The following is a 13,522-nucleotide window of genomic DNA, read 5'->3' as shown; positions in this document are numbered from 1 at the left end:
TAAGATGCAGACTTTTAATATCACTTGATTCTACTCAGATAATAAATATTCTTTAAAAAAACAAACAAACAAACAAACACATACATTCAAACAGCATTCAGACCTTTTAAATAAAGTTGGTGATTCTATTTTTCCTGTTTCAGAAACTGAATCTTTTATGTGTGATTACGGTCACATTTATAATGAAATTGTTGTTATCGAGTGCACTTCAAAAGACAAAAAAAAAAGAAAGAAAAAAAGCAAAGCGGGGTGAGGGCTTTTTTTTTTATGTAGCCAAAATTAACAAAAACTAAGCTGTGAGGTAGAATAATCTTGCCAAAAACTCTAAAACACTTCAAATGAAAGGGGTTAAACTATAATTGAATTCTTATGCAAGAACTTTTTTGTTATGGATATATGCACTTATGTATGATGTACATACGTATTTACCAAAACACATTAAATGCAAATTAAGGCCAAGTCCTTTGAGTCATTGGTATACTGCACGTCATCAAGACATGTAAGCAAAAGACATCTATTTGATTTTTTTTATTTCAGTTTATTTTTTTTACTCAAACAGTGCATGCCCTCAAATACTGGGAACAAATCAGTAAACTTTGGACTTGTAATAACCCAATATTCTTATCACGCTGACCAAAGTTTACCATTTTGGGAGAGGGGGGAAAACGTCCTTAACAGTTCTATAAGCATTTCATGGACCTAAGAAAGTTTAATAAATACAACCCTTTAACCTCGTTCTTATACCGAGTAGGAAAACACTAAAGGCAAGATTACAGGTAAATACTCCTCTTAGATCTCTATCCTGTCTGGAAATATCACAATCCTGGCCAAGCTGACTTTTAAACATGCGTGATTGCCTACAATTTTCTGTAAAAATGAGAAAGACTATGACTTTAATGTTAACAGGCACAAAGAGACTGCTGGCATTACCAACAGCTTAGCTGTTCCCTTAAACTACCCCATCGGCCACATCCACCTTTAACAAGAAGAGAATGTCCAGTGTGTGATCTACATTTTTACGATCAAATAACATATTTACATTTTTTTTTTCTTTTACTTATTTTTTGAGTGTCTTTTCTTTTTGCATTTAGGTTCTCAACAGTGGTGAATCAACACACACTTTAGCAAAACAGGAGTCCCTAAAACCAGAGTCAGGCAATTAGGTTCCGCAATATCCCAAAACCAAAAAGATCAAGTCTCAGCAGGAAATGCTGCATTATTGCTTTTTTTCCTTCTTTCTCTTGTCTGTTTTGTTGCCAGATGTGGAGACAGCAGGTCGTCTTACAGGCTGAACTACAACCCTACCGTTAGCCCCGCACTGCAGGGTGAATCTGTCTGGGTTCAGGGGTGTTCCTGATTCATCCCTCAGCCGGGACAGGATGTCTCTGGTCAGCTGCCTTATCTGATGGCCCACAGCACCCATTGTTTTTGCTGTAAGGTGCTTCTCCCTCAGCAGTTTGTCTCTCTGAACTTGCAACCTTTCCACCTCCTCCTGGAGCCCAGTGATGGCATCTAATTTGCGCTTGCGGCAGTTTTGGGCTGCCAGCTTATTCTTACCACGCCTGCGGATGTCCCTCAGGAGGGTCACCTGTTCAGGGGAAAAGCCATGACCATCAAGAACTTCCAGGAACTCTTCAACAGGCATGTTAACTATCTGCAGAACAGAGAATGGCAGGCACATAGCACGGGCGCGCAGCTCATCACGACTCAGCTCCCCTTCTTCCAGCCGGAATCCATCATCATCGCTGAGAGGCTCCTCCTTGATGTTTTTGCGAGGCAGCGTTACTGACGGCTGGTTAAAGAAATTGGCAGATGAGTAGCTGTGATCATGCCACACACTCTCAACAGGTGGCCATGCTGTGGTGTAGTCAACAATGCCTTTAGAGGGGATTGAGTCTGCCTCACTGCTGTAGCCTGTAGCTCCACACTCATCCTCGCAGTATGAACTGGATGAGGATGACATCTCAGATGAGCCTGGACAAAGTGAGGAGTTAATGACTGTGTCAGCATATTTAACTGAAAATTTCGTAGCTTCATAAAACAGAAATTAAGACATGTAACTCTTCCAAGTATAGAAAGCAATCTGAACCAACCTGGAGAGACTGGACCTCCAGAGCTGCTCTCCAAAGAGAGACCAGAGTCTGACTCCAAGTCCTCAAGGACCCGTGGGTCTATGCTGTCCAAACAGTCCATCAGGCTGCTGTCAATTGAGTCCAGACCTTCCAAACCAAGCTGATTGATCTGGTCAAACACTGCCTCATCTAGGCAGCCACCCAGTGCACTATTTGATGACACATTTCCTGTTATGTTACATACTGAGGCAAAGGGGAGTGCAGCAAGACCTAGAGCCATCCCAGGTGAAGCATCTGAGTTTAAAGAGCCTGTGGATTCCATTCGAAAGAAAGCCCTTTGTTGTTGGGTCGTGGTCCTGGGCTCAGTTCTATCAGATGCCAACCCAAACACTCCAGGACTGGTTAGCATAGCATCATGCAGACTGACATTCCGGCTGATGGCGCTGGTGATGTCAGTGTCGAGATCTGACAGACGCTCAGTCACAAGGGGGTCCAAGTCCTATATTTTAGAGAGACCTATTAGTCGAACTTTATTCTCCAAAACTTTGAAAATCCTCTAAAACAACAGTTAGATCAATGTGGTAAACTAAACCTCTAATCTGCAATACACGTGTCTGTATGCATGTCCCTAAACTAATGTAATTTTATATAAGGCTTAATTTAATGAACATGAAGATGAACATGAAACTTACATCAAGGTCTGCAACAGAAAGTAAATTGTTCCACTGCTGGTCAATATCAAGAGTAGCAGAGGGATGGCGTGTTGGACTGGACAGTGCAGTGATGCCTTCCAGCAGGCTCTGAAAGAGACAACACACAGAAAATCTGATGTAAATTTAAAAAAGTAAGTGATATGTTTTGTTGTCAGTATACAATCATAGCAAAGTAACTGATGAAAAAAAATGAACAAGAAAAATGAATTTATATTTAGCTTCTGCATAGCTTTTTACTATAAGGAACTGCCTGTGAGACTGTAATTACTATGCTTCAACCTTTCTAATCATATTCTGTGGTGTTACTAAAACAGCACTGTCATCAAAATGATGCAATTTCAGTAAATATGTAATGTGAGTCCCTGATTTTTCTAGTTAAATCAATATAACCAGCCTAAAATTGATGCCAACGTTATACATGCATCATTGCAGATGGACAAACACTACTGTGTATTCTCACAAAAAATCCAGCACTGTTACGGTCATTAAAATACATGAAAGAGTGCCAACAGTACCTCTTGTTCCAGTGTGGAACTGTGAGCCAGCTGAGAGACTGGAGCAGGTTCCTCCTCTTCTTTAACTTTAACATCTTCCTCCTGGCAGGGAAAAGAGAGGAGGGAATTCAGTTTAGAAGTGAAGAGGAAAGAAAAGGAAAAACAATTTGTTAATTCTTAGTAAAGAACTCCAAACATCGTTACATTTCTAGCGGTAGTTCATTGATCTCAATTGAGTCTTTACAGTATGACTCTTCTGTCATGAGATGATTCTGTTATAAACAAGATTAGATTATTTATTTATGATTACAAAGCAATCATTGTAAAAGTTAAGCCAATTACCCTCTGATACACCTACAGAAATAAAGGTCACCAGCTTCCAAGATTAGAAAGTTCACGATATATCCAATTAAAGATATAATAGAATTCTCATTTGTTCTAAAAATATATATTATATGGCCTTTGTTTCTGAGAATATACAATATGCAGGAGCTGTATATAGTTATCCTGTTGAAGGTGTATCAATAACTGATTCACTTCCTAGACCAGTTCAAACAGGAAAAGTGGAGACCAACAAGCCCAGACAGAACTTGGGCAGAACTAGACTGGTCTTGAGTACTTCTTGTCATTATTTGGCTTTAGTCTTAGTGTGAAAGAAAACTTTTTGCTTTCACACTAAGACTAAAGCCAAATAATGACAAAAAGTTATTGATACACCTTCAACGGGATAACTATATACAGCTCCTGCATATTGTATATTCTCAGACACTAAGGCCATTTGCAAAACAAACAACAAGGCTTGTAATTTTTTTTTTCTTTTTTTTTTTGGGGGGGGGGGGTATGGCGACCCATCTCTTGTCATCAACAACAAATGAGTCAACATCACATTATACACATGAAAAGCAACCCTAGGAAGAGCAGTGCTTAACTATGGAAAACTGCTTTTGTGTAAGCAAACAGGGTGGGGATCCGAGTCTCACTTCTCCACCCCTCAAAGGGCGCAGCTGGTGGTTGGGTCAGGAGAAAAGAGATATAGTTACACAACTGACAACATAAACTGCCTTTGGGATACAATATCCACCAATCAGCTCTTTCTGCCATGCTCTAGAAAGACTACACTACTAGGAGGACTGAATATAAAGGTTGTAATTACAGTGTTATAATATATTTGTTGTCATAAAGTACAGACATTAGTTACACCTGTCTTTGCATGGTGTTTTCTGCTGAAGTAATTCTATAGTTACTATTCCCAGATTGCTTAATGTGACAAGTACCATAGTGAAAGAGTGACAAGTGCAGCAGGCAGCTGTATGCCGCATATACAGTATATGATGTTTGGTAGACATGTTATTAAGCTTTATGTTTAAGTTACTTACTACACTGATTAGGTGACTTATCCAAGTTAACACATTGTCATTACGGATGTAAGTGACATAATCTGACTAAAGACACATTACTGGATTGTGATTTGTGACAAGGGCCTGACAGAGCCTGACAAAACGAAAATAAATTTGCATTCCAGAATATTTTTTTGACTTGCTTCCTGGTTCACCAGTAAATACTCCAGTAAAATAACGTAGTTGTTGGATAACACCCATCTTTCCAGTTCAACGGTTAGTTATGCTAGTTAGCTAGTAATAGCTTAAGCTAGCTATTACGGAAGTTTTACTCGTTTGTCACCTCAGTTAATCAAGTACTTTAGAGGGATAGACCACCTTCACTGTTGCAGGTTACATTATAGCTTCATTAGAAACAAAGTTTTTACAACTTTATGGCATATTATTCACAAACTTGCCTCTTTAAGAAACCCGCAGGCTCCAGCGCCACAAGGCCCTTGTCCGAGTTCAATGTTTGTCTGGTACACTGCTGGGCCACTGACTGGCAGGTGTTCACTGACATCCCTGGATTCTTCGCCAGGACTTTCTAGCCCTGAGCTAGATTCGGTGTTGTTACTGGTTGAAGGCCCACAGTCAGCCTTGTCAGTTGCAGGCACTTCGTGCACCAGCCATGCGTTCAACTGCGTGTGGAACCGCGGGGAACCGAGGGTCCTCACCTCGTCCAGCAGCCGACGACTTGCAAAAAAATAGTCCAACTCGGGACATTTTGGGTGTACACCATATCCATCAAAAGTGTCTCTCAAAATATGAAACGGTGTCTGGATGTAGGCTGAGCTAGGACCCAAGTTAATCTCTGTCAAAGGCGTATAATAGCCGCTCAAGTAGCTGTCGATATCCACACGAACTCCAATCAAACTGAGCAAGATGGTTAACTGAATCAGGCTTTCTGAAAAGTATTTTTTGGCGATCTGCATTTTCTAAATACTTTCAGAACTGTGGATAATTGTGAAATCCCAACCCAACAGTTCCTCTTTCCCGAAGGGACAAAGGGAAAGCTTAACAAAAGAGCACGCCTTCCCCTGTCAGACAAAGAGGACCGCCTGTACCGGCGAACTAGCAAGATAGCTATGCTAGCTTTAGCAGTTAGCTTTCTCTACCGGTTAACGCAAACCTGTTAGCGCAAACATAACAAACAGTTTGTTCTTCAGCGCCTTGCAGCGGATGAGTTATTCATAAGCAATACCTACTTATCACAACACTCTTGACGACGATAATTAAACAGAAAATAAAACATGGGAGGCTCACTGCAATCACCGTGCTGGTACAGGGGGAACTTTGTTTCGGAATTTGCATAATTCGTGCTGATTGGACCAAAACGCTCACCACAACAAATTCTGATTGGTTAACACACCTGTCGCGTCAGCTTTTGATCAATAAGAGAACGGGGTAGTTGCTTCTATAAAGGCAGCCTCCACCCTGATATTAACTACAAATATTGTTTACACGAAAGTTGAATCACCGCATAAACAAGAGGTACTCCTCTATGTAGGTTCATATTCTAATATATAATGCTTTATTGGTGTAAAGGGGATTTCTCAGAAGCATGGCTGGGCTGCATTTCCTTTATGTTTGTGCTACTGACCTGCATTTGTTCCTTTTTTCAGCCTACTGGTAAACAACTGAATTACACTTTCAGTTGTTACAAAGGTCTGGGCCCTCGTGACTCAACTCACTAAGAAAGAGGAATGCCAAAGGCGAAATCCTTAAAACATAGTACATTGTACCCCCTGGCCTTCTAAAAAATCTGACTTTATACTGGCTTCATGATCAGTGCTGAGAGGTAGCCTACGCAGATTCTAGGTGCTTTTACTTTAGACTATTGCTTTATGACCTATTTTATAATAGAATGTCGAAAAGACAGACCATTCTGCATCAAAAAATATGTTTTGCCCACTTTTGTGATAAAAAATCTCTGTTTATATGTAAGAAACTGAATGCATGTAACAGTGTCACATACATTGTAATATTCCTACTTTCACTGAAGAAGCAATTCTAAATTCAGCAATGTTTATGAATGCTTATTATATAGGAAAGGATACTCATGTCATTTGAAAGAAGGTCTTGAACATTATCTGAAAGTCTGTCACTCTACTTACTCACTCTGTTAGATCTTCCAAGGCCAAATTGTTAGCTATGCGATAGCTAACAATAGCAATACCCCACAGAGGAAAATTGGGAATGCAGCTTTCCCAGTTTCTGAAAAAACAAAACAAAGCTCTGGAAAAGTGTACCTTAACATATTGGAGAAGAAAGCTCAGATAGTTACGGATAATATCAAGAAACTCTTAAAGATACCTTTTTAATCTTGCATTTAACTAGTCCTCCCACTTAGTAATAACACCACTGTGTTTATCTTTGTGTTTATGTCTTTATTTCATATTACTCTGTTTTTTGTGTGTAACAGGATTTTATGATTTATTGTTATGCATATGTGTATATCTGTCTGTGTGACTGTGTATGTATCTCTGATAGGTTTCTTGTTTGTTTAAATGGTTGTTTTGACATAAAGGTGAAGTCATTCCCTAACATGTTTTTCAACCCATGATTATTTGCCCTATACACAAGGAAATGACAATCCACCTCCTGTTATTATTTCTTAGGTCTGCTGTAGCTTTCCTTTGACTTTGTAGCCACTATCTTTTCCAAGTGGTCTGTCAGAATATGTTCAGTCAGCCCTCATGTTAACTGTTAAGTTACAATAATTCCTTCACACATTGCTCAGCCACTATGCTATGCTAGGTTCTCCTTTTTCTCCGTCTTCCAGTTGTAAGAACAATACTGTGCAAAGGCACTGCACTGTTAATTTCTAGTGTAAAAGAGACTTTGATGAAAAAACTGTCATTTGTGGTGTATTTGTCTGTGCCCACTTTGTTTTGGTTGTTTTTTTGTTGTTGTTGTTGTTTTTTTGTTTTTTTTTTTTTACATCTTAACACACAATGAGAATCATGTCTACAAAACAACTGATAAAGGTTACAGATTACACAAGGCAGTGGCATAAGAGTTGATTTAATAACACTTGATTGTCTCAGACATCCAGGCTCTATGTCTGGCTGATATTTGCCATGTTTGCTGATTCCTGGTCATCTGAGGTTTAAGGTAGCTCATGTCAGTGGTGTGATTAGAGATAGGCTTAAGTTCAATTAAAGCAACAGAACAGAAATGTTAAATCAAGCAATGACATATTTACTGTTATGTATTGCAGAGGAAAACTGTGAAATATGTGCAAAAGTATTGGTAGCCTGAAGGGGGATCAAAACATTCCTATATTAAGTAAAAACCAAAACTACTGCAAAGTAGAGTGAGACTTACATCAATGTGCTGAAAGTGAAAAGTGAAAGTTGTTTCTGAGTGAGCAGACCTCAGCAATTTGGGGCGAGAGTTGTGGTGTTCTGGTGTGAGAGTTCTTCTTACAGTTGCTGTAAGAAGAACTGTTGCTTCAGCTACTTATTTTCCTTTCTTTTGTCTGAAACTGAAATATTTTGGCTACAGCTAATCAAAATGTAGGCCAGTGTCTATGTGAGACAGTGGATATGCTTTGCAGTCCCACACAAAGTTGGTAATCCTCCACCATCTGGTACACTTGCGACCCCTGGTGTCTAACAGTGGTAATTAATAATTAACCGACGTGTATTAGTATTTTGAATGTGTTTTACTGCTTAAAATGCAGTAATTGATACTAAAGACTCATAAATTTTGCAGATTCTGGTTGATTAGACCTGCAAACTTGTCTATGAAGTTAAATCAAAGACTGAACGTGACACTCTGTAAAGTCAGTTGTTTCTTTTGTATTGATTTTACGTCAGTTGATAAAATGATGACAGACCAAGAGTTTTGAATGATGATGCGTTTTTTAATGTTATCATTTCATTTAAGATTCTATTCCTTTAATTGACGTGACCTTCATAGCTGCACGAGTAGCACCAATATGTTACTCACAGCACACTATAAATAATAGTCGCGACAACATGCTGTCGAAGAATCCGCTGTAAACACCTTCCCCTGGGTGACCATCGCGTAGTACAGTATAAAGACCAGCAGACTGCTGTACTTTGTTTATGTCTGAATGTGGGTGCTGTAAGTAATTGAGTTTTCCGTGGGATGAAAATCCCACCGTAAGCCTTTTGCAAATCTTCCCCGGACAGACATTTTTATGTGGCGCTGCATCACAAAGAAGTCTAGAAAATCGCATTCTCTAACAAGCCTAGTTCAACACCACCACATCAAGTTCAACACGCACTGCCTGTCAGCTGGGCTCTCTCCCAGCAGCAGACAGTCGACCCTCCCTCCCCCTCACTCCCCCTGCAGAACACACACACACAAATCTAGAAGACAAGTGCGATGGTGGGCTTATCTGAAAATTGGCAACATCAAACTTCCCCGAGGATGCAGCTGCAACACTGTTGCAGGATCTACTTCAATGATGTAGGAGTCACAGAATATAGAATAAAAATCAATATCCAAAAAGAAAAACAAACAAACAAAAAGAAAGAAGAAAAATCAGAAAAGGCCCTTAATATGACATTTGCTGTCCATCTTATGTCAGCTGTCGGATCGACTTGGTGGCCGGATGTGTAGAGAATCTAAACGCTCCAAATCACGTCTCCCTAAAGAAGCTGCGAATGGTAATCTGCTCCAATTGATCTGACGCCAGCGTGCAGTCATTTGATTAATCCGCGAGTATTTTCATAACGATGTGAAACACATTTAAATCAACTTTGTGAAGTTCTGACAGTTTTATTGGGGCAGAGCTCTTAAATCACCCCCACATGCTCCTCCGAGGACGACGCTGATTGGTGGAATTAAACGCGATCTGAGGGATATCAGTGCGCGTGCGCACGATTTAGTCCACGCAAAGACTCATGGGAAACGTGAGGGAACTCGCGGTGACTTGAGCGGACTACTTTGTCATTCTTTTTCAGGTTTTACGGGAGGTGTTGTAATTGTTTTGTAATTGTTTTTGCAGTGACCTTGGCCAGATTTTAGTGTATGCAGAGTGCGGGCCACGCTGAAGCCGCTTCACAAATGAAATCTCATATTACGTTTTTAACCTTTAAAAGGATTTGTTGCCTTTATTTTGTTTTATTTATTTATTTACAAGTTAACAATACCACAGCAAAAATATAAAACATAAAAAATACATTTGGATAGTCACTTTTTTGTGTCTGTGAAAAATGTGTGAACATTGTAAGCAATGCAAGCACAGACTATACCGATCATTTGATTAAATGGCCCAACAGATTTAATGAAAATGTTTAATTAGCAAAGCGGACAGATCACTACTCTGACCCTACATATATATATATATATATATATATATATATATATAGATATAGATATATAGATATATAGATGTAGATATATATAGATAGATATCTTTATATATAATTGTAAAATGTTTTTTTCCTATATAAAAAAACTCATAACTTTTCTATTTAAAAACAGCTCATATATAAAATGACTGAAAAGGCGATACAATTATACACAAAATAATAATTTCAAAATAAAAATTTCATCTGTCAGTAAATGTCTGAAGCAAATAAAATAACCCCTTCATCATAAACTTTTCTGACTTTGTATATTGTGACGATAATTATTTCTAAAATTTTAAAAATATTCCATAAATATGTGTCTAATTAACGGCCAGTGTTTGAGATTTTTGTTTTATTGAGATAAAATAATAGTAACGATTGATCATGATATAGTCTAAATGATAATTAATCGTACAACTAAGTATTTAAATATATTTATTTATTTCAATAACAAAATAGTATATATTTTTATTATTATTATTATTTGAACTTCTTAAATGAAAATGCAATAGAATGTGTCCAGTGTGTGTCAGTGGTCATGCAGTAGAGTGTGTGTGTGATTGTGCCTGGATGGTCTCAGTAGCGGAGGTCTGCTCTCTAGAGAGCAAAACAACCGACTGGCCGCTCTCTGCTTTCAGAGCTCGTTGCTGCTTGATTGACATCCACGTTTGGCCACTCAAATGAAAGAATCACAGTCCCGCATTCCTATTGGTTCAGCGCTCCAGCTCCTGCAGTTCGTCTTAGCCAATCACAATGCGGAACTCGCTTCGGAAATTATGATAGCTTTTCTGGCAGACTCTGTGGCGCCCCGCAGCGGGGACATATGGAAGCAATTTTACATCAGTCTGTTCTCTGTAAATTAAGTTGTAATAATGAAAAATGCATTGCTCTACCCAGCTGTTTATTTCTTTTCCCTTTTCAGTACAGGTTTTGTTTTAGTGCTGCTGGACTGAGCGCTCTTTGCTACGTTCAGTGACCCAGTGGTCTTCCAGAAACTGACTGAGTTATGCTCCAAGTTAGTGGTGCTTAGGCTTTATACCCCGGGCAATATAATAATCTCTTATTCAAATTATTATAGGGCTGCAACTGGTCATTGGCACACTTATCTGTGCATGACACAATAATTCTAACTGTTTATTTCCACGTGCATTGATTCAGTTTTATTGTATTGTAAATTTGATTTACAATGAAATAAAATTCAGTGTTTATTTATTTTAAAAAGAAAGAAAGAGAAGAAAAACGACCGCGCATTGTTGACCACGTGAGGGCGCTGCAGTCCAGATTTTTGCCTCCACCTGGCCAGTAGGTAATTCACTTCTCATTGTGCTCACTAATTGAAGTATGGCATAAGTCTTTCTGTTTAATCGAACGGACAAATAATTATGATCACTTTACATTTCACTCCCAGTTCAAATTGATCACTGCTTTAACTACTAATTCAGATTTCTCCCTTGCGCTCTCCTCCCTCCTTTCCAGTCTCTCCAGAGTCAAGAGGCTGAGGGGCCAGCAGCAGGGCGAGGCACTGACAGTTTTTTTCAGCATGAGAAGCAGTTGTGGATTTGATGTCAAAGTCAGAGATGGCTGCTCTGATAAAGTTAGTCTGGCTCGGCGAGATTGGCATCCTTCTCCTTGGAAAAGAAAACAGAAAGGCCCTACATAAACAGAGGAAAATGGCCCTGGCCGAGCATGAAAACAGCCCTCTGTGATGTGACCTGGAAAATCTGGAGCGATATCAGCTCAGCTGTGTGTTGCACAAAACCAGAGTGTACCTGCATGTGCAGCACTATCAAGATTCGAATGTAGCATTAAAGAAGAAACTCGTATAGGGTAAAGCTTTTATTATTCATGATATACTGTGGTATATCATGCATGTGCCAGCGTACAGGATGTGTGCTATTTTCAGGCCTGTTGTGCACCTCTGTCTTTTACAGTGCATGAAGGAAACCGCCTTGCAGTCGGTTCTGTTCCTGTAGCTATTGTGTCTGTTTCACTAATGGACTCCTCTCACCCTGTCTCCTTTTCCTCTCTCTTTCTTCCCATCCTTTTCTTCCATATCATATCCATGTATTCCCCCCGGGGCTGATTAAAAGGCTTTCTAGCTGGGGTGCAGGGAGAAGAGATGCAGGGGGGTGGTTTGTGGAGAAGAGTGGTCCTTATTACCCCATATGTCTGGACAGGAGAGTGTGGAGTGGAGGTCCTCTTCCAGTTAATCAATAGAGATACCGTCGTTTTACAGTGTCTGTGTCTCTCTTTCTTTCTCTCTCGCTCTTTCCCTGTCTCCTCTTCTCTCCACCCTCTGACTCTCCCATTAGAGATAATGTGTCTGCTATTGATACTGTAAGGTCTGGGAACTGTGACAGAAATACAATTCTGCTCCGTGAGGCCGAGTTCCATGTCAAAACTCTGTGGTCAACAAAGCAACCTGAGTCATCGACTTGGTGTTTAACCTGGCTGACTGCGTGTTCCATCCTTTGATTGTTGGCCATTCATTATGGGATTCACCACTGAATCAGTTTAGCACTCCATCGTCTTCAATATCTTTGGTAATTACTGGTAAATATGAAGGCTTTTGAAGCGTATAGAGATTCCCACGGTTTGCTAACAATCAGTATAATTAATATATTGGAATTATTTTGAATTTAATGGGATGTTTTCTGTGTAAGGTAGCAAAAACGTATACAATACCCAGAAACTAATATGTGTACAATGATTTTTTTCTCATAATCACTGATTTTTAGAACCACAGACTCACTTTTGTGAGTGATTTCATTACACCGGAGAGGGAAAAGAGCAAAATGATGGGGAAACTGAGCGACCACAGTCGTGTCACAGTGAAAGTGATCACGTTATGGTGGGTTTTTTAAGCATCTTTTCCCACTGAAAAGCACAAAGGAAAAACTAAAACATTGGTTGATCCATGGATGAGAGGCCTCGACATTCAAAACTGTGTATGAAAATAATTCTCCAGAGAATCAATTAGCTCGCGAGACAAGACTGACTGGAACAGACCATTGTTTACTAGAATGGGGTTGTATCTCTGTCTCCCTCGGCTCCCTGGGGGTCATGTGGGTATGCCTCTGCATGGCCGCAGGGCTTCAGACGGAGAGCCGGAATCTTCTGAGAGATGCCAGGGTTCGCAGTGGGGAGAATGACTTCTGACCTCTCAGACTCTGTAACCCCTGGGGTCATAGATCTGGGGGCTCGCGCAACGGGGAAAGGTTGTAATTGATGTGGGGAGAGAGGGAGAAAGGCCTGTAGGGGTTGCTGGAAGCAGAGAGGGTGGGAGGGATGGATGGAGGGGAAACCTGAGGCCCCAGTGAGAGGTGGGAGTGTGAGAGTTGATGAAGGCTCTGGTCTGTGTCCACGGGTCTATGGTGCTGGTCTGGATCCCACGAAAGGGAGCGGCTGAGATGATAGCAGGCTGTCCAAACCACAGGCAAATCTAACTAGTTGGACTGACTGCTTAACTGAAAAGGAATGAGGAAAAACAATATTATATTATTCAAAAATATTATTCTATGTATTATACTGTAGTGG

At 39.9% G+C, this 13,522-nt stretch overlaps 1 protein-coding gene across 1 annotated transcript; it reads right to left on the bottom strand.

The window, feature by feature from the left end:
• Positions 1 to 368: 368 nt before the first annotated feature.
• On the bottom strand, positions 369 to 5,944 carry nfe2l3 (nfe2 like bZIP transcription factor 3). Its single transcript, XM_085346237.1, has 5 exons — positions 5,075 to 5,944; positions 3,301 to 3,381; positions 2,765 to 2,872; positions 2,094 to 2,571; positions 369 to 1,974 (listed from the first exon to the last, which is right to left on the bottom strand). The coding sequence occupies exons 1-5, from the start codon at positions 5,588 to 5,590 to the stop codon at positions 1,217 to 1,219; spliced, it is 1,941 nt and encodes a 646-aa protein (XP_085202363.1). The 5' UTR covers positions 5,591 to 5,944; the 3' UTR covers positions 369 to 1,216.
• Positions 5,945 to 13,522: the final 7,578 nt, after the last annotated feature.

This window comes from Diplotaxodon limnothrissa, linkage group LG22, assembly GCF_057381915.1.
Source record: "Diplotaxodon limnothrissa isolate DT_005_m linkage group LG22, D_limnothrissa_male_GT1.1, whole genome shotgun sequence".
Taxonomy (NCBI): Eukaryota; Metazoa; Chordata; class Actinopteri; order Cichliformes; family Cichlidae; genus Diplotaxodon; species Diplotaxodon limnothrissa.
Note: the sequence above shows the minus strand (reverse complement) of the source record. Positions and strands in the feature narration are given on the sequence as shown.